At 42.5% G+C, this 21,593-nt stretch overlaps 1 protein-coding gene across 1 annotated transcript in view; it reads left to right on the top strand.

Annotated features, from left to right (window-relative positions):
* The window catches only part of RPN2 (ribophorin II), a 139,093-nt gene that overhangs the window by 99,962 nt on the left and 17,538 nt on the right, over positions 1-21,593 (top strand). The window contains exons 14-16 of the mRNA XM_085619188.1: positions 3,706-3,801; positions 16,270-16,345; positions 20,925-21,054. Coding sequence (XP_085475314.1) covers positions 3,706-3,801; positions 16,270-16,345; positions 20,925-21,054 — 302 coding nt within the window. The remainder of the gene's footprint in view (positions 1-3,705; positions 3,802-16,269; positions 16,346-20,924; positions 21,055-21,593) is intronic.

Consider the following 21,593-nt stretch of genomic DNA (forward strand, 5'->3'; position numbering starts at 1 on the left):
TTCTGAACACCTCATGTGGTGTGAGATAGAAATAAATGTAAAGTAGACATTTCTGCCTTTGTGACCTATAGGAAATTGGCTAATTCTGGAGCTTGTTTGAGGCTTTTGAGGTTCTTGAAATTTACTCAGTGGGATCTGACATACGTTTTCCCTAGAGGAATGCATCTGTGATTCTTACCTCACCATTTCCATATGGGAAGCATGTCTCTTGAACTAGGTGTTAAAGACCTACCTTGCTCAGGGCTAGCCTTAGTGCTTCTGGTTGACATACTGTGCATTTTGTTGGAAAGCAACTACTCTCGCCTATTTTTTGTTTTTGAATCATCCTTAATGTTCCATAAACTCAAATCCTGTCATTTTCCTTCCACTGACCTTTTGCTTAGTATTCAAGTTAATTCTTTTTGGCTCGTCTATTCTGCCTCATCTACTCTTCCATGATCAATAAGGTCTTCTGATATCATTGCAGTAATGATTAAAACCAAGAGTTTTGCAAAGTTAAGCTATTTGATTTACATGATGTATTTTAAATTGTATCCATCTTATGGGTTCTTAAATGTATTTTATTACTTTGTATAGAATTTGAGAAACCTCTGCTAAGACTCTTCTGTGACATCGATTAAAAACTATCAGTGTCGCAGGCCATCTTCTGGTTGCTTTTATTCTGTCTAAGTTGGACCTTCAATCACCTTATTTAAAGGAAGTTGAAATCGTTTGGCAATATTCAGCAGATAGGAGGAGTGAGATAAATACCTTGATTAACTAGCTTTTAGGAGGACACATGAAAACATATTCATTGAGAAATTGTAAAGCTTTTGTAAATACTGTTTATTTTTGCATATGCAAGGCACATGGAGAGTACTCCATTCATTTCTGATTGTTGTGTTAAAAATGATTTCACATGATTTGAAACTTTCCTGGAGGGTTATATGATGACCCGTGTGGAGCTTGCAGGAAGGTATTGGGAAGGAAGGCTTCTTCAGCATTGTATCTTACATAAATTCACATGCTTGAATCATTCCCCTTGTCAGTCTTTGAACTTTTAGTAGGATTACTAAAACATTGATGAAATCAAAACATTTAACACAGTTCTACATATAAACTTATTTTTCATTAGCAAGTGAATTTGGTATCATTGTATCCCAATGTGTGGGTCACCTGTTACCCCTATAGAATTTAGGCCATAGCGGACACACACATTTGCTGAAGAAAGATAGGATAAGGATGGCCCTTAAAGTACTCCACAGAATATTTTGGGAAACAACAATTCTAGTAACCTGATACATACTCGTTGATGACCGCTTAAGGGGACGGAATGGTTCAATTCTAGTGTGGATCGACAGATTCCAGCACATTTCTGGAGCCTTTCTATTGAGATGTTATGAACTGTGTGGTAGGCTGCAACAAATATAGAAATAGAAGTGCTGACGAAGATTTCTTGTTGTTATGAGTTCCACTCTAATATCAGCCAAGGTAGATTCAGGACCTCTTGTGGGACCCTGAGGAAGTGTATTTTGAAGTGAGGACAGTAGTTAGACAGGACTATTGAGTTATTATTTGGTTTCTTGAGGAAACCTTCCAATTCTGGCATGTTTTATGGGTTGTGTGCTTGGCAGGTTTTGACAGAACTGTGTTGTGTACTCAGAGGTGGAGAGATTGAATGTTCATTGAATTTATGGTGTTGCCATTTTTTAATCGAAGAAACACAAATCATTGCAGCGCTACTGGTTATACTTCAAAGGTGTTTTTGAGTCCGTCATGCTTGCTTATTTCGTGATAGATTTTGGAAGTCTCCCTTGTTTGGTTTGGTGCCTTGTTGATGCTTTTGGTGAAGTGTAGTACCTTTTGGCTCTCTTGGTAGCTTTGTGATAGTTTTCTCATGTAATCCCTACATTATTACTTCTCGTTGAATATTGATTTGAGCAGGCTACCATCAAAGGTAAAGGCGTGATTTTTTCAGCTCTACCTATTGATTTCATTGCTTGAGGCTTTGATGCCTATTTGGGACATCTGGAAGCAATTCTAGCCTATCTGATGTATTAACTGTGTCAACACATTGCAGAGTCAAAGTCCCCATTATATGGTTATGGTTCAGGACATATTTCCATTGGACAGGTAATTTTTTTATTTGCTTAAACCTTTTGACCCCATGAACAGATCTGTTCCAGATTTGGCAGTTGCTTGGCATAGACATTTGAGCTGCGCTGTGCTAGTATTTATATAGATACATGCAGAGGAAAAGTTAGGGGATAAGGAATAAAACAAAGTGTTTTCCCATTTTAGCTCCATAGGAGACTTTGCTTGTGCACACAACCAAAACCTCTGAACGAATTTACACCAAACTTGGCATGGAAGTAGAACTTTAGTCAGTATGCGGTATTTTGTTGGTTTTGTGTAAATCCTTTAACTTGTTTCATACAGGGTGGGCCTGAAAGGTTTAACACTTTTGCATGTATCACAAGTCCTATCATTTTTGTTTGAATTCTTTCATATGTGATTGGCTGATGAAGGGCATTTTTTTTTTTTACTGCCATCTTGAAAATCAAACTTTTTGTGAAAATCACAGTTTTCACACTGTGGAAACAATCTTCCTCATCAATGGAGGGGTGATGGTTGAGGGAAGATGGGGCCCCGTGAAAGGTGAAAAAAACATGTAACCGGTTTGTAGACGTAAAATCGTGACCCCGAAGCTACCATTTTGTGAAAAAACACATCAGAACCCCAGCGTAGTAATGGGTTGTTGGGCACAGGGCCTGGCTGACGGATGTTGGTTGCCCACAGCAGATTTGGCTGCGGCCAACCTCACTGCACATGGGTCCAGACCTTTCTTAGAGCGGGTAAGGAATAAGGTCAGGCCCTGTGGCGTGAATGGAAAAGAGTTATGATGTGACTTGTGTGCGTTGTTATAAAATAAATGGCGAATTTCTGTGATTTTGTGTATGTACCATATCTCAGGTTAAGTGGATTTTTTTTTTCGGGGAATGTTAATTATCCTTGTCCAGTCCGTAGTCAAACAGGTAGTGTTGTTGTGTTTGGTGTTGCCTAGCCCAGTCCCACACAAAATAAGGCAACTACTGCTGATTTCAGAAGAAATATTTCAGTCAATGGTATTTGCAAGATCTCCCACCCAGGAACTTTCCAGTCTATAAAAGGCGCTAGTTCCTGGATTTTGGCCCCAGAACAGAGTTTGATGTCTTCACTCGCTGAAAAATCGATTTCTTTAAATATTTGTATCTTTTTTACAATATCTCATATGGCTTTTTTGTCATGTTCTTGCCTTTTTACCTTTATCAGAATGGTTTGAACCAGAATCTGAGAATTCATGATGGGTTTTGTGGCAGAACTTATCTGCCAATCAATCTATCAATGTTTTTCCCTATCACTTGTGTTGATCACGTGTGCTTAAGAGTGTTCACGGTAAAAGAACAAACTAAACATAGACTTTATTATTTATTGATTATTGATATTTTTGTACGTTGTAGGATTAAGAGGTTACCTGTGTAGGTCTGCTAAAAATCTCCGCCCGCCCAGAAATCATCACGGTTACCTGAGATTTACAGATAGGGTTGGATTTTTTTTTAAACAAAATGCAAAGGCTTGAATTTATTAGTTTGGTAATCCAGTGAGTTACATCTTTATTTTACTAGAGTCATTCTAACACTGAAATTGTGGACTAGAATAACTTCTGTCTGTTTTATCAATCTTCAGCACCTGTTCCGAGAGCCAGAGAAGAGACCTCCCACTGTGGTGTCCAACACTTTCACTGCACTAGTGCTGTCTCCTTTGCTGTTGCTCTTCATCCTGGTGAGTATTTACTTATTCGGAAATATTCATTTGTAATGGTCCCTGTTTTTATGCTGTTTCACATCAGTACCGATCTTGAAGGTAAACTTGAGCTCTATCCCAATGGACTGGTGGTGGGTTTATAATGGTAATTGTCCCATTTAAAGCAATGCTTCACATTCTGCCCGTGGCATTTTTGGTGTAAAATTGCTCCTAATGCACCACTGATTCTGTATTTCAGCGGTACAATGTGACAGTCTGTAGGAAGCTGACTCTGTATATGGTATACCACTAAGTGGTTAAACCATGCACAGAGTCCAGAGATTCCCCCAGAAGTGGACAGGGCTCATTGCAAACCCAAAGTGCTCAATTTGTGGTAGTGTGGGCAAGCAGCCTTAGGCCTAACACAGAGGAGTGTAAGACATTTGTTGTGCACACAATGACCAATAAATGACACACAACTCAAAAAGGAGATCCACAACCATTTTATAAAAATGAGGTTTGTTTGAGTTTTATTTGAAGACCAAGTCCTTCGCAAAAAGATAAGTATGTTCCTCAGGAAAAGTACTTTAGTCTTTCAAAAGTCGACACTTAGTGCAATTTTTAAAAAGTTCAATGTTGACCTATGGAGGAAAACAATAAGGCAGTTTCATGAGGAAGTACCCAATTCACAGTTTCCAGCCTTTTCGGGGTTAAGGTTAGCAGAGGGCAAGGTTCAGGTAAGCAAGGCTGCACTAACAGTGGCACAGGGATGGCCAGGTGCAGGGCCCAAAATTCAGAGATAGGCCCAGTGCATTTCAATTGAGACAGGGGGGCTTGAAGCCACGCTGCTTGCAGGTAAGTAAATCGGTTGCAGTGGTCAAGCTCCGGGGGAAGGCCACAAGGCAGCACCAAACATACACCACCAGTGGCACAGGGGTGGCCGAGTGCAAATACAGCATTGGGTGCCCAATGCTTTTCAATGGAGAAACTCGGTTGGACTAACAGGCTACAGACGCCTAACCGGGGGCTGCACTGAGTTGTTGAGGTCGCTGGCTGCAGGACAGGTGTTGTCTTCTTTGCAGGGTCTTTGAAACGGGAGACAGGCCGTTAGGGCTGGGATCAGATCAGTTGGCGTCTGTTGCCGTCTTCAGGCTTCTCTGCATAGCATCTTCTTCATAACTCTCCTTATGTCGGCAGGAATTAGTTTCCAGGTCTGAGGGGGCCAACTAAATACTAAATTTAGGTTTAAGGGGAGAGACGGGTAGGAAAAATGGGCACCTACCTGGAGTGTCTACACCCACAGTTATGCCACCCTCCTTTGGGAGGGGAGCATAGTCCTAGCCATGATTGGAGGGGTCTCCCCATCTTTAAGATGGCGGGGACTGAAAGATGTGCTTCACCTCGCATCCCCTACCTTTGGGATGGAGTTGGTAGAAGTAGGCTCACCTCCTATTCTTCCTAGGTTTTCCTGTTTGTTTTCCCGCCCAAAGTGAGGGGGGTGAAAACCGGTGCTGCTTCAAAAGCACTGTGCCCATCCTGGGGAAGGAAGTGTAACACCTCCGCCAAAGATATGCTTTGCCTCTGGTCGGAAAGAGCAGGGACTCTCCACCCAGGGTTCAGAAACATGTCTGATGGTGGCAGGCTGCCTAAAGCCAGTCTGTGACCACATCAGTGTTGCTAGGTTGCAGGGGGGCCGCCTAAGGTGCCGTCTGAGTAAATTTGTCAGTAAATCCCACACTGGCATTATGGTGGGTTTATTGAGAGGAGTAATTTGGTACCAAACACTCCTGGGGTCAGCCCATGTATGCTCTATGCTTCCCTGGCATTTACATTATCTAAGAATGAATTTAAATATTGTAGGTGCATATCTGCTCATGCAGATATGCCCACACCTGTGGTATAGTGCACCCTGCCTTAGGGCTCTAAGGCCAGCTAGAGGGGGTAACTTACCTATACCATAGGCCGTGTTAGTTGGCATGGCACACAGGCAGTGTGCCATGTCGAGTTTGTAGTCTTGTCTGCACCAGGCCAATGCACTAGGTACCATTTTCTAGGGACTTACAGGGGGCCTGAAGGGCCAAATGTGGAATAGTTTTAGGGAAGGAGCACTAGCACGGGACCTAGTTGGCAGGGTCCCTGTGCACTATAACTGAAATCACACCAATTTCCAGGCAAAAAGTGGGGACTAACCCTGTCAAAAGAGGCTCCTTCTCACACAGTCAAGTAATTGAGGCTATTACTGCTTTGTGAGATGACAATTAATGCTTTAGCTCACATAGCGTATAAATACGTTTAGTTGTGGCAGACAAAGAAACTGAAGCACAGCATAGTTATTACGCCCATTACATAGTATTTATTTAATAAATAAAAGTTTGTCACCGGGCCACTGATATTTATATATATATATATATATATATATATATATATATATATATATATATATATATTGTTTAGCAATGGAGAAAAAATATCGCACTCCCAGAAGTTAAGTAAAAGCAAAAAACTATAATTACCAGAATGCCCTGTTCAAAGACATTAAAGCACAATATGTGCAACAGCTGTGAGCAATTACCATTTGAAAAAGACGGAAGTCGAAATGCATCATGGGGCTCTGTTACACAACGGAAATGAAGCTGATGTCTTTAATAAATGAACTGCTTTTACTTAACTTCTGGGAGTGCGATATTTTTTCTCCATTGCTAAACAATTTCTAAGGGGTGTGTGGTCTTTACCCCTACATATCGCACCAGCAGCAAGAGCGCGCCACAGTTCGGACCACATTTGCTGAAAATAAACTTGACAGATGGCAGCGCCCGGTGCCTGAATACTTACAAAGTGGACGAGGAGATACAAATCTCCAGCGGAATGCACTTAGCACTGGAGACTTTTGGACCGGAGCGTCTGTGACTCCTGAATTCTGCCTAGCGAGTCTTTGTTTTGAAAGGACAGCCTCATCACACAGATGATGCCATTTCTTTTGGTTGGAAAGCACCGATGCGGCCCAGGACAAGAGAGGGGAGAACGGGCCTAGAAGTAAGCAACTTATCATGTTTAAATGACACTAAATGGGCATTTTCTGAAACGCACTTAGCAAAAAACTATAATTACCAGAATGCCCTGTTCAAAGACATTAAAGCACAATATGTGCAACAGCTGTGAGCAATTACCATTTGAAAAAGACGGAAGTCGAAATGCATCATGGGGCTCTGTTACACAACGGAAATGAAGCTGATGTCTTTAATAAATGAACTGCTTTTACTTAACTTCTGGGAGTGCGATATTTTTTCTCCATTGCTAAACAATTTCTAAGGGGTGTGTGGTCTTTACCCCTACATATCGCACCAGCAGCAAGAGCGCGCCACAGTTCGGACCACATTTGCTGAAAATAAACTTGACAGATGGCAGCGCCCGGTGCCTGAATACTTACAAAGTGGACGAGGAGATACAAATCTCCAGCGGAATGCACTTAGCACTGGAGACTTTTGGACCGGAGCGTCTGTGACTCCTGAATTCTGCCTAGCGAGTCTTTGTTTTGAAAGGACAGCCTCATCACACAGATGATGCCATTTCTTTTGGTTGGAAAGCACCGATGCGGCCCAGGACAAGAGAGGGGAGAACGGGCCTAGAAGTAAGCAACTTATCATGTTTAAATGACACTAAATGGGCATTTTCTGAAACGCACTTAGCAAAAAACTATAATTACCAGAATGCCCTGTTCAAAGACATTAAAGCACAATATGTGCAACAGCTGTGAGCAATTACCATTTGAAAAAGACGGAAGTCGAAATGCATCATGGGGCTCTGTTACACAACGGAAATGAAGCTGATGTCTTTAATAAATGAACTGCTTTTACTTAACTTCTGGGAGTGCGATATTTTTTCTCCATTGCTAAACAATTTCTAAGGGGTGTGTGGTCTTTACCCCTACATATCGCACCAGCAGCAAGAGCGCGCCACAGTTCGGACCACATTTGCTGAAAATAAACTTGACAGATGGCAGCGCCCGGTGCCTGAATACTTACAAAGTGGACGAGGAGATACAAATCTCCAGCGGAATGCACTTAGCACTGGAGACTTTTGGACCGGAGCGTCTGTGACTCCTGAATTCTGCCTAGCGAGTCTTTGTTTTGAAAGGACAGCCTCATCACACAGATGATGCCATTTCTTTTGGTTGGAAAGCACCGATGCGGCCCAGGACAAGAGAGGGGAGAACGGGCCTAGAAGTAAGCAACTTATCATGTTTAAATGACACTAAATGGGCATTTTCTGAAACGCACTTAGCAAAAAACTATAATTACCAGAATGCCCTGTTCAAAGACATTAAAGCACAATATGTGCAACAGCTGTGAGCAATTACCATTTGAAAAAGACGGAAGTCGAAATGCATCATGGGGCTCTGTTACACAACGGAAATGAAGCTGATGTCTTTAATAAATGAACTGCTTTTACTTAACTTCTGGGAGTGCGATATTTTTTCTCCATTGCTAAACAATTTCTAAGGGGTGTGTGGTCTTTACCCCTACATATCGCACCAGCAGCAAGAGCGCGCCACAGTTCGGACCACATTTGCTGAAAATAAACTTGACAGATGGCAGCGCCCGGTGCCTGAATACTTACAAAGTGGACGAGGAGATACAAATCTCCAGCGGAATGCACTTAGCACTGGAGACTTTTGGACCGGAGCGTCTGTGACTCCTGAATTCTGCCTAGCGAGTCTTTGTTTTGAAAGGACAGCCTCATCACACAGATGATGCCATTTCTTTTGGTTGGAAAGCACCGATGCGGCCCAGGACAAGAGAGGGGAGAACGGGCCTAGAAGTAAGCAACTTATCATGTTTAAATGACACTAAATGGGCATTTTCTGAAACGCACTTAGCAAAAAACTATAATTACCAGAATGCCCTGTTCAAAGACATTAAAGCACAATATGTGCAACAGCTGTGAGCAATTACCATTTGAAAAAGACGGAAGTCGAAATGCATCATGGGGCTCTGTTACACAACGGAAATGAAGCTGATGTCTTTAATAAATGAACTGCTTTTACTTAACTTCTGGGAGTGCGATATTTTTTCTCCATTGCTAAACAATTTCTAAGGGGTGTGTGGTCTTTACCCCTACATATCGCACCAGCAGCAAGAGCGCGCCACAGTTCGGACCACATTTGCTGAAAATAAACTTGACAGATGGCAGCGCCCGGTGCCTGAATACTTACAAAGTGGACGAGGAGATACAAATCTCCAGCGGAATGCACTTAGCACTGGAGACTTTTGGACCGGAGCGTCTGTGACTCCTGAATTCTGCCTAGCGAGTCTTTGTTTTGAAAGGACAGCCTCATCACACAGATGATGCCATTTCTTTTGGTTGGAAAGCACCGATGCGGCCCAGGACAAGAGAGGGGAGAACGGGCCTAGAAGTAAGCAACTTATCATGTTTAAATGACACTAAATGGGCATTTTCTGAAACGCACTTAGCAAAAAACTATAATTACCAGAATGCCCTGTTCAAAGACATTAAAGCACAATATGTGCAACAGCTGTGAGCAATTACCATTTGAAAAAGACGGAAGTCGAAATGCATCATGGGGCTCTGTTACACAACGGAAATGAAGCTGATGTCTTTAATAAATGAACTGCTTTTACTTAACTTCTGGGAGTGCGATATTTTTTCTCCATTGCTAAACAATTTCTAAGGGGTGTGTGGTCTTTACCCCTACATATCGCACCAGCAGCAAGAGCGCGCCACAGTTCGGACCACATTTGCTGAAAATATATATATATATATATATATCTGATGATTGCAAGGAGGTTCCCTTTTTAGGTCTCGCCTGACCCGGTGCTGCTCTGGCGAAAAATGCTACCGCCGGCTACAGCTTGCAGTGCATGTGCGCGGTCAAGCTGTGGCCGGCGGTAGCATTTTTTTAGCCAGCTTGCTAGAACGTGCAACAAGCACGCGTGCCTCCGTTTTTGTTCTTCCTTTTTCGTTATATCTCCTGCCCCCTTTCCACCTAGTGTGCTTCCTTCCCCTCCCTTGTTCCTCCCCTCCTTCCCGCATGCTCCATGCAGTCCTTCCGCGTCTCACCACTTTCCACACATTTCTACCTGCGCCGCCTCTAATCCTATAACCATCCTCCCCACTTTGCTGTCTCTTTCTGCACGTGGTCTGTCTCATTTCCCTCGTTCTCTGACTGCCTTTGTCCCAGTACCTCCTGATGCACACCACCACACGTCCTTCTCTTAACCTCTCTCTCACGCTCCTTCTCTCCTACGTCACTCCCCCCATGCCATTGCACCTACTCCTCTACCCCCCATCTCAGCCTACGTCTCACTTCTTCCACATCATTACTTCCCCAGCCCTCCCTTTGCTCCCTCTCACCACCTTTACGCATCTTCAGGTGCACACTCTTAAGTGTGCACACACCCTTTTCATGCCCTGTACTCCCTTTCCTCGTGTCCCCTCTAGAGCAGCACTCTCTTTTAATGTTCTCTCCTCCACTTTCTTCCTTCCCATCACTTCTCTTTGCCACCCATTTCTTACAATATCCCACCCTTGGGCCCCCTCCCTCACTTTCTTTTCTTCCCTTATTACTCTTCCACATTTCATTCTTTCACCTCTTCCCTCTGTGCCTCACGGCCTTCCTCTTCTCCTCTCCACTATTCCCTTGGAAGCCTTTTCTTTCCCTTTTCCTATGCTCGCTCCCCCACCCTTCTCCCGCCCTCCACGTCCTTCACTTCTCCTGCCTCCGTCTCATCCATATCTCATTGTTTTCATCTCCACCGCCATCGTCTCATCTGTATCTCGTTATCTTCTCCACTCTCGCCCCATTGTCCTTATTTTCTCTCCCTCTGCTTATCCATCCTCATCTCCTTCTATTCTCCCTCACCCCTCTTTCTCATCTTCCAATGTTCTTTTCTTGCCTTGCAGCGTCCTTCTACCCTTCTACCTGCGTAAACCCTTCTCTTCTCCAAACCTCTTTTATTCTCTCCCTGCTCGCTTCTAGCACGTTTACCGTCCCCACCGCCACATATTCATCTACTCCCCCCCCCCCCACACCCTCCCCCTCCCCCTCCATCCTCCCTTCTCAACTCTTTCTGGCCTCACCCGACCTCGCACCTTATTTCCTTCAGGACAGTCTGGATGCTTCACAGCTCATCCGGCCTCGCTAACCTTCTCCTTCCCTACCTCTGCCCTCCCCAATCCCCCCAACCACAACCACACACACAACCACACACACACAACCACAACTACACACACAACCACAACACACAACCACAACACACAACCACACACAAACCCACAAACAACCACAACCACTCACACACAACCACACACACAACCACAAACACACACAAAACCACAAACATTCACACACAACCACACACACACACACAACCACACATACACAACCACCCCCCCCCCACACAACCACACACACACACACAACCAACCACCCACACACAACCACAAACAGTTTTTTTGGCTGTCAGCATAAATACGCTGTCACCAAACACGATGAACACCTCGGGAATGTTTGGGAAGTCACCCATAACTTTTAAACCACTTGCTGTTGCAGTGTGTGTGCTATACACATGGCAATACCTTGACACAGCAGACTGCTGCAAGAAATGCTTTGAGCCTCGGAGGCTGACAGACCTCAGTCTGTGCATTAGTTCACCCCGTCTTGGCGCTGCATAAAAACAGGGTGCCCACTGTCCAGCATGAAGTGAGACATTGTGATCTGGGCTGGAGATGCTGTTTAGCAATCTGCTTAGAACATTGTGTTTCATTTAGGGCATTAAACATAAAGGAGCACTGGCAACGCTGATAAAATGGATTTCATTTTGAGTAGTGACTAAAACTTTAAAAAAGCCTGCAGTACTGAAACAAGCATTTGCAATGCAATAGGTCTCGCATTTGCAAAAGTTTCAGCTATTGTCATTGTTCATGACCATGCCTTTTTTTATCTATTTTATAAAAACAAACACATAAATAAATGGCATCATTTACAATGACAATAGCTAGTGTTGCATTATTATTAGCAATGCCAACTGCTCACACTTTTATTATGCGAGACCTATTGCATTGCAAATGCTTGTTAACTTTTATTGCTGTCAGTTTGATCCTGTGCGCTGGTCACCGGTAACTTTCTCTCCTTCCAGTCACGATAAGATGACTGCTGACAAATACATGTTTTGTGATCTAAAACTTATGGTTGTCATACACTTAGAAGACCTCCCCACAACGAATGTAGTACAATGTGAAATTTGTATTATTTTTGTAGGTTGTAAATCCTATTAAACCCTACCCTTAATATTGTTTAATGTATATGTAAATAACTGCACTGCTCCCAAAATAAGCCAGGAATTGAGGTGACCGGAAACTTCTCCCACGCATCTTTGAGTCACACCACAATCTTTAGATTCGTAGCATGTGTTGTTTGTAGATACACCTGCTATGCACACTCCTGCCATCTAGTACTGGGCCCAGTCTTTGCAAGTTGTTTATCTCAAGGAAGTTTTAGGATCAGCGTTGTGAGTCGCCTCAACTCCCCCTTAAAGTATTGCACATGTTCAATGGTTCCTTTGTTAGAAAGTGTTTTCCCAGCATTGGGCTCGGACAGACTGTGTCACAGCTCTTCAGTATTTGACCTCCACACAGCCTACAGTATAGAGGAAACACAACCGGAAATTCCATCAGTTGTAGCCAGATATCACATCATACCAATGGGTATTACAAATAATCAACCAGGGATATTGTCTAGAACTGATTCAACAGCCACCAAATTTCTCACCAAAACGTCACATCTTACATCCACAGAAACTACATCTGCTGAAGGAAGAAGTAAAGGCACTACTGCAAAAGGGGGCCATAGATTTAGTCCCACGCAAACATCACAACAAAGGAGCCTACTCCCTTTATTTGATCATACCAAAGAAAGACGTCTAACTAAGGCCCATTCTGGACTTACGCCCCCTCAATCAATACATACTATCTGAACACTTCAATATAAACACATTGCTAGATGTAATACTCCTACTACAAAAGTGTGACTTCATGACTGCATTAGACCTGAATGACTCATACTTCCATATTCTAATCCACCCTGCTCATTGCAAATACCTTAGGTTTGTGGTAAGTGGATGTCAATATCAATTCAAAGTTATATTATTTGGGGTAACAACAGCACCAAGGGTGTTAAAGTGTTTAGAAGTTGTAGCTGCAAAATTAATAAGAAAAAACATACGTCATTCAATATCTAGACAGTTGGCTGATCATGCAAATCACAATCAACCTACTAGACCAATTGGGCTTCACAATCAGTGCCACAATCTCCAACCACTCCAGGTTCAACAATACCTAGGAACGATACTCGATTCAGTCTCTGGGACAGCTTAGCCCAATCCTCGAAGGGTTCTCAATCTCCAGTACCAACTGGCTCTTTTACAGCCACTAGTAAGTTGTGGCGCGTGGTTTGCGAATCAGCGAAGAGTTGCACAGCTTTATGTACATATGTGATAAAATATTTCACCTAAACCATTTCTTTGTTCAAAAATTCATCCACTTTATTCCAAATAATTTTTCAAAGTTTATCCATCACGTCAAAGGTGCCCTGTTCCATTAAATTCATGCGTTTTTTTCACTCAAGAATTGCCCATCCAGGCCTATTCCCAAGCATGTTGAAACACTCGATTCCTTCGTCACATGCAAATTCACCCAATGCATTTCGGTCTATGACCTTCGTCAGGGGTATCTATGATGTAAAAAATGTCAACCAAACATTTCATAATGTTCATAATGAGTATATTACCCTGAGACCTCGAGGACTTTAAATAAACATAGTCTCACAAATTAAACACAAGAAATTAACATTGATTTGAAAACATATCCCCCTTCTAAACGTGCGTGTCTAACCCTCCTCTCCTGTGCTGTAATTATCAAACTTTTCTTTGGATCAGACTCCAATAAAATATGGCCCCTATTAACCTCAAATACAGAGTAACACCAGTGTGAAGCATAATATAGTAACCACGAACACAACCAAAGTAAACCTCAAAGTTGCCTCTGCTTCAAAACATACTCTACTGTCCAAAACTGGTCTTGCAAACTTGTTTAATTCCCATTTCGTCTCAAGGTAATATACTCCTTATGAACATTATGAAATGTTTGGTTGACATATTTTTTACATCATAGATACCCCTGACGAAGGTCATAGACCGAAATGCATTGGGTGAATTTGCATGTGCATGCACACCACAAAAGACATTGCACAACAACATGTTGGAACTCTTATCCATCTATATGGCTCTCAAACCGTTCCTACCAAACATAACAGGGAAAAATGCCCTTCTCCGAACAGACAATATGACTTCAATGTATTGCATAGAGAAACAAGTAGGGACCCATTCCATCTAACTTTAACAGCTGGCACAGACTATTTGGAAATGGGTAAACCGTGACCAAATACCCCTCCTGGCACAATATATCAAGACAGGACAACTCCATTACAGACCTTCAGAGCAGGACACACCAACAAGTCCACGAGTGGGAAATACACTCTGTTAATACGATACTTCCACCGGTGGGGAACTCTCACAATCGATCTATTTGCCACTGGTGAAAACTCAAACTGCCAAAGCTTCCCATCTAGACACCCACACCCGCAATCCAAGGGGAATGCACTATAGATGAACTGGTCAGTGATATGTGCTTAAGCTTTTCTGCCTTTCCCACTCATTCCACACGTGGTCAGGAAACTCAGACAGATGTCGTTAACCTTAATACTCCTAGCTCCCACATGGGCTCTGCAACCATGGTACACGACCCTATTGGAGCTCTCCTTAGTACCTCATGAGAAACTACGCAACTACCCAAATCTCACTCATAGCAGGGACAAGGTAAGACATCCAAATGTTCAACAGCTCAATCTTGCAATCTGGCTTCTGAGGTCCCAGTGTTGGGATACCTGAGCCTACCTCCAGAATGTATGGATTTTCTAAAGGAGGCCAGAATACAAACCACAAGAGCTTGCTATGCAGCAAAAAGGAAACATTTTGTGCACTATTGTGCCTCACTACACATTCCACCTCGTACACATCCTATACCAGCGTGAAACATAAACATTGAATGAATGATTTTATTTATAAAGCGCTACGTCCACTCCAAGGAGCATCTTGGCACATTCTACTACCAAGGCTCGTGGGGCCACAAATTGAGCCTCTAAATAACTGTTGAATTAATTTTTTAACATTGAAAGTGGATTTATTTGTAGCTATAACATCTCTACGAAGGGATAGCGAAATGTATGTGCTCGCTATTGAAGAACCATACTTCCAAGTGTTCCCTGATAAAGTTCGTTGACGCGCAAACTGAAAGTTCCTACCAAAGATGATATCTTTCCATTTAAATCAAACTTTAGAGTTACCAGTTTTCTTTCCAAAACCTGAAACTGTTGCAGAACGTGCTTCACATGCACTTCATGTTAAACTAGCACTTCGGTAATATTTGAAATGCACTAACGCCTTCAGAAAAAAACAACAATTGTTTGTTTCTCAAATCCACGGAAAGGAAATGCTATTCCTGTTTGAGAAATAGCAAGATGGAATGTTATGCCAAAGCAAAACTAACAGTACCAACCATGCCAAGGGCTCATTCAACACGTTTGAAAAAACAAAGGAGCAACCATTGCTTTTCTAGGGAATAGCCCCATCAATGACCTTTGTAAATCCACACACTTTTACTAAACAGTATTGTGTGGATGTTCAAGCTAGACAACAAGTTCTTGGTTGGACAAACAGTCCTTTGCACATTATTTCAAACAAACGCACTATCTCATGCCAAAAGCCAAACCGCGAGCGGTACTGCTTTGCAGTCTATGCTCAACATGTGTATCTGCAGCGAACACATTCTATGAATAGAGTATGTTACTGACCCTGTAAGCAAATATTCGTAGTTTGTAGCACTGCAGATTCAAATACGCCGTCCTGCCTCCCCGGCAGGTATTAGATGGTGGCAAAAATACATACAAATACAGCATGTTAAATAGCAAAAGCTAATTTAGCAGACTATATTCTCACTCCATATTTGGCAAGGGAGGAAAAACACCATCTTACAAAGGAACCATTGAACATGCACAATACCTTGAGGGGGCAGAAGAGTTGATGCCAATCATAAAATCTCATCAAAAACAACTTGCATAGTCCAGGCCCAACACCAGATGGCAGGAGTATGCATAGCATGTGACTCTGCAGCACTACACACTACGAATAGATGCTTACAGGGCAAGTAACATACTCCTTATTAGTGTATCTCTGTGTCCTGTGCTTGTCTGGTCCAGATTTTTACATTGTCAAGAAAGGATAGTACAATGATTAAGTCATTTGTTATGTAGACTAGAGGCCAGCAGTGGTCTAAGGTAATTACAGAGAGGAGTTGTGCAAAGCATTAGTCAGTGATAGAATGGTCTTTGAGACTTCTGTTTTTTTTATTGACTTATTTCTTCTTTTTTTCCAGTGGATAAAGATCGGCGCCAACATTTCCAGTTTCAGCTTTGCCCCAAGCACCATTCTTTTTCACGTAGGACATGCTGGTAGGTGATATGCAATGCTGCTTCGTCCTCTCTTCGCATGGCAGATGCCAATTGTTACTTGGACAATGCACTCACCACAGGACTAAGCATTGCCTAATCCCCTAATATTCAGAAGAACCATCATCACTTATGCACAATACACTAACTATCTTTTAACCTAGGGCCACCTTTTAACCCTGGAGCTGTCATACATGGCCGCTTTACTGCAGACTGCTTCAGATCCCTGGTAGACACAGTTATTTTGAGACTGGATTCCTGTGTGCTTGGGTAGGGAGTTGAACTTTATTAGTCTTACAATATTGTCTTTGATCTCCAATTGTTGTTGAGAGGTGCCCTTTGTGTGGATGAAGTCATTAAAGAATTAACATGTTTCAGTCAACTGCTTTCCAGATTGTCGCTCTATTAGTATGTGTAAAATCTGTTTGTACATGCCTTATATTTGAAAAAGAGGGGCAGAGACTATATCCCATTCGGGGCAAAAAATGGGGGTGGTAGGAAAATACCTTCTTGGTCCATCTCTTCTATCGAAGTGAGAAGAACAAATCGTATACATCTGCAATTAACCTGACTAGTTCTCAAAAGACTCAGATGGCAATACTAGAGTGGTTTCTGAATCTTGGCATTGCAGTCTCTTCCTCCACATCAAGGGTATCTCAATTAACTTTTTTGATATCCAGGCACTATTCATCATTGAGAGCTTCCTTAGTGTCTGGGTTTTTGAGTTCACTAATCTTTCCCCATCACACTCAGACACTGAGCAAACCAGCTTTTTTCATCTCCAGGTCCTTTTGGACCCTGTAATAAGGGGCTCCTTACATTTCCTGAGTTAAAATAAGACACTGACCCAAGCACGCCAGCAGTGGTGCTACCACCTCAGTGCAGTCCTGAGCTTCAATTCCCTGTATCAAGATCACCTGTATGGATGCCAGTTCAAAAGGATAACAAGTCAAGTCACAGGTAGAAGAGGTCAAGTAGATGTGGCCTTTCCAAATAGCGGCAACGGAAAAAGGCTAGTGAATGAACACCATTGAGAAAGACAGGCTCAATTCAGCAGAAATCAAGATGAATGTCCTTGATGTGATATTACATAGATGGTATGACACTTCTACGCACACCTCAAATGGAAAAATTGTTAGGCTGAGGGAGGGTAACGGACCTTTCTATACAAATTCAGAATTCTCTGTCGTCTTCACAAACTTTGAAAATATCCTCAGCTGGAGAAGTAACCAGCTGAAGAGGAAAAAAGCTAGGGTTTATGGATATAGCTCCTACTTGAGAAACTTATCAGACATCCTATTCATTCCCTTTTCATTAAAACTGGAGCAGAGGAAAATAAAGCATTATTAAGCTCTGCAATCACAATCTTTAATATTGCTTAACATTCCACCACTCGATTCTCAGGTGGAATGTGACATTCGCAAAGAGGCAATAAAATATGTTAGTCTCAACTTCTACTGCCATTTTAAAAAGGACAAATGCAAAAACAGTTGATGGACAGAATGCAGAACAATATCATACATTCACCCCAGTACAGAGATCTGGGCCTAAATCCATCGTTTTTTTGCTCACCATGCCGTTCCAGTTTGAACCCAGCCATGTGCAAATCAGTCTTGACCCTGTGCCTCATGGGTACAGTCCAGCCCGAACTGACATGCCAGGTCCTCGCTGGACTGGAAACAAGCATCCTAGGACCGGTTTCGGGGTTTCACCCCTCTTCAGCCAGGATAGCTTGATTCCAGTGGCATGGAGAGCACGGAACTCACATGGAGGAGGAGGATAGGACCAAGACCCATCTGCAGACTGAAGAAAGGGGGCTTCCCTAAAACAAGGACTTTTTTGTGTTGCGTCCCCTTCCCAGAACCCCACATGTAGGAAGTAATTTGTCTTGTTTCAGCATATCAAAGGATACAGAGTCGGATGAGTATATGAATGCAAGATTGGATTCCTCTGCCCTGCTCCCTACTTAATAACAATAGGTAATCTAGGTGTTTTTCTGCAGTACCTGGAGTAGAATGTATAATCATTCTTAACAATAAAAGAAATGAGGTTGAAAAAGTTCCAAAACATCAAAGGCATTTTCTGCTGCTGCTTCTTAGACCAAAGCAATCCACAAATTTGAAGTATTTAAGGAAGCCCCTGGCACTAGAGAAGCAGATCTTGATTACTTAAGAAAAGAAAGGACACTGAAGAGCTGCAAAAGCTGAGACTAGAGAAGAAGCAGCTCACCTGGTACCGACCCTGCTGGCATGTCTGTATCCCTTGTCAAAAACGGCGCCAAAGTTGACTCGTCCTGCAGCTGTGACTCCAGAAACTTGGGAGGACAGCCTGCCTACGAAAAAGATTCAAGACCTCCTGTGAAGAGTGGACCTGTTATAAATAATTTCTAGAAAAGAAGAGTCTGAGGCTCCCCGGAACTGCCAAAACCCAACACCCAAAGCCACCACTGCAACCGTCGCCTCCGGCCCGAGTTGGAGTGAAGCACTTTTGCCAACAAGGTTCCCCAGCCTTCCATAGCTAGAGTCCATCGTGGTTACACCCCTTGGTGCCCTTACATATTTCCCTGTCCACTTGCACTGGCAGTAATGGGACTGACCAGCCCAGGGGCATATCTGCGCATGCAGGTATGCCCTCACATGAAATATGCAGCACCCTGCCTTAAGGCTGTTAGGTTTGCTGTGAGGGTGACTTACAAATATCATGTTGTTTTCACTTTTGTCTGCACCAAGACATGCGGCCTGCAATGTCAGCCTTGCACATGCTTGGTGAAGGGTGCCTTAGGGTGGTACAATTTGTGCTGCTAACTTAGGGACCCCCTTAAGTAAGGGCCCTATGTACCAGAGGTACTATTTACTAGGGACTCGAAGGTACTAAATGTTTTGCCAATTGGGGAAACAATTGTACAGTTTTGGGGAAGAGATCTGGCACTAGGGACCTGGTTAGCAGAAACCCGGTGCACTTCCAGTTGAAATCACATCAGTTACCTGGCAAAGAATGGGGTTGACCATGTCAAAAAGGGCTACTTTCCTACACACAGGAATTTCTTTTACTTTCCAGTGTTAGAGATTTTGCATCTGGTGTTTAGAGGAGCAGGTGAATCTGCGGACTTGTCATGAAGCATTGGTAATACATTACAAATTTGGAAAAATGTGTCATTGATTTTTTTATCTAGTGAATTACGCTTGGCCTCTATCATGACCTACCAAAAATGTCCCTTCTAAACATCTGTTTTCACGATTCTTTTCTTAAGGAGTTTCTTAAAGGTTGGATATTCAAGGTAGATTCGGGACGGCTGAATTCCTCCCAGATTTTACAGATGTACAACTAAGAGAAAGTTTATATTCTATCAAACTGATGTTATCTTTTCATGATTATAACCCTCCTGGACCAACGATGACATCCTTTTATTGAAAGGTCCACGAAAAATCTGTACCCTAGTTAACCTTCCTTGTCCTGGGAGTTAAATATTCTGTTGCCCAAACTATTCGGGACCTCCCTTTCAGCCCATGTAGAGATCACACCTTCAGCATTTGTGATAGTAGGTGCTTTTCTTTGAAGCAAGGAGGTTGAGCAAAAATAAAGCTTTTTTGTACAGATTATCATAGAGGGTGCCATAGAACTAGTGTCTCTACGCACAGTCTTGTTTCTGCCTTTAACACTTTCATATGAACAAGGGTGTTTTGTCGCCTACTTTCTCCCCAAGTCAATTGGGCTGGAAGGTGTGTGCACAGCTTGGATGTTAAGAGAGCCCTTAAGTTGTTTATTTATTTTAAACTTTTTAGTTTTTTAAGACAAGTAAGCGAAATAGTTTTTTGTTAGTCATGAAGCAATCTACACTGGTTTGATTTCAAAACATACTACTTCTCGATGGGCCGTTATTAGTATCATTAACCTGTGTATAATAAAAGTGAATTGACCTTCACCAGGCGTATTCTACCAAGGGAAGGCAGCCAGTGCTGCCCTTAAAAGGAACTTCCTAGACGGATATTTGACAGACTGTTGCCTGGAGATCATTTCACACATTTGTTCATCATTACTTTTTTGTGCTGTGGCTCTTCTTGTGTTGTGGCTCCAGTACAGGTACCATAATTGGTCCGGATTCATTAAGCAATATCTTGTGCGTAGATGTCCATCTTGACTCACTAAGTTTGTGGTTCACGTCCTCCGAGGTTGTGTTTTTCCCTTCTGTAAAGTACTCTCCTTGTGAAAAAAAAAAACTTTGTTTCTCTACCATGCAGTTTGTAGTACCTTTCAATTTTTATGGTTTTTATCAGATGAAGGAATAGTGCCTCAATTATAAACAAAGCTGAATGTGTTTGCATATTACTTCAACTGCATGCAAATGATAGATTCACAAGTAAGCCAACCCTCAGATTTTTTAGACACTGTTTTAATCTCATTAAACCCTTGCTAAAATGTAAGACCTAAACTGTGCCTGACTATGCTGCCCTTGAGGGTATGGGTAAATAAGCAGATCTCCATGGGGTTTGAGACCTGTTTCGACCCAAGAGAATGTATGGAAATAGTACTCATGTTTAGGATCTGTTTGATTAACATCCATTTACTTCATCTATTTTTGCAGCCATGTTGGGACTTATGTACGTCTACTGGACGCAGCTAGACATGTTTCAGACACTGAAGTACCTTGCCATCCTAGGCACAATCACATTCCTGGCAGGCAATCGGATGCTAGCTCAGAAGGCAGTCAAGAGGTAAGACTGTGCTCAACTTCCCTTTCTGCATGAAAATATGCCAATACTCACAGAGTTTTGATTGAACGCACTGCAGCATTCTGGCAGAAATGTAGACTTTGCGCGGAAGACCTTTGCAAGTCCATTAATTTTATTGTTCAGATTCACTGGATATACATATGAATGGGAGTAAATTAATTGGATGTATACAGAAGAATGAATAATGCATTAGGTATCTGAACCAAATATTTGTTTTACAGATATCTGCCAGTACTGTTGCTTATACATTGCTGTCTCCCATATCCAATTGGGGGGTCAGTGGAGAGCATGAATTGGTGTCCTTTAATAGAATTACACAGGAGAATGGGAATATCCCAGACAGAGATAGTTACGTGGGCATTTTGAATATCCACATCTGAGTCGTGCGATGCAGGGGCTCCTCTGCCTCTCCTCCTGTGAATGTGTTGCCAAAGGAGTTACAATATTAAACTACTTTCAAAGTTAAATCATATCTAAAATTCTAGCCCTGTTAAATTACGGGGGCCAATACGAGTGTCAGT

This window comes from Triturus cristatus, chromosome 7 (genome assembly GCF_964204655.1).
Source record: "Triturus cristatus chromosome 7, aTriCri1.1, whole genome shotgun sequence".
Lineage (NCBI taxonomy): Eukaryota > Metazoa > Chordata > Amphibia > Caudata > Salamandridae > Triturus > Triturus cristatus.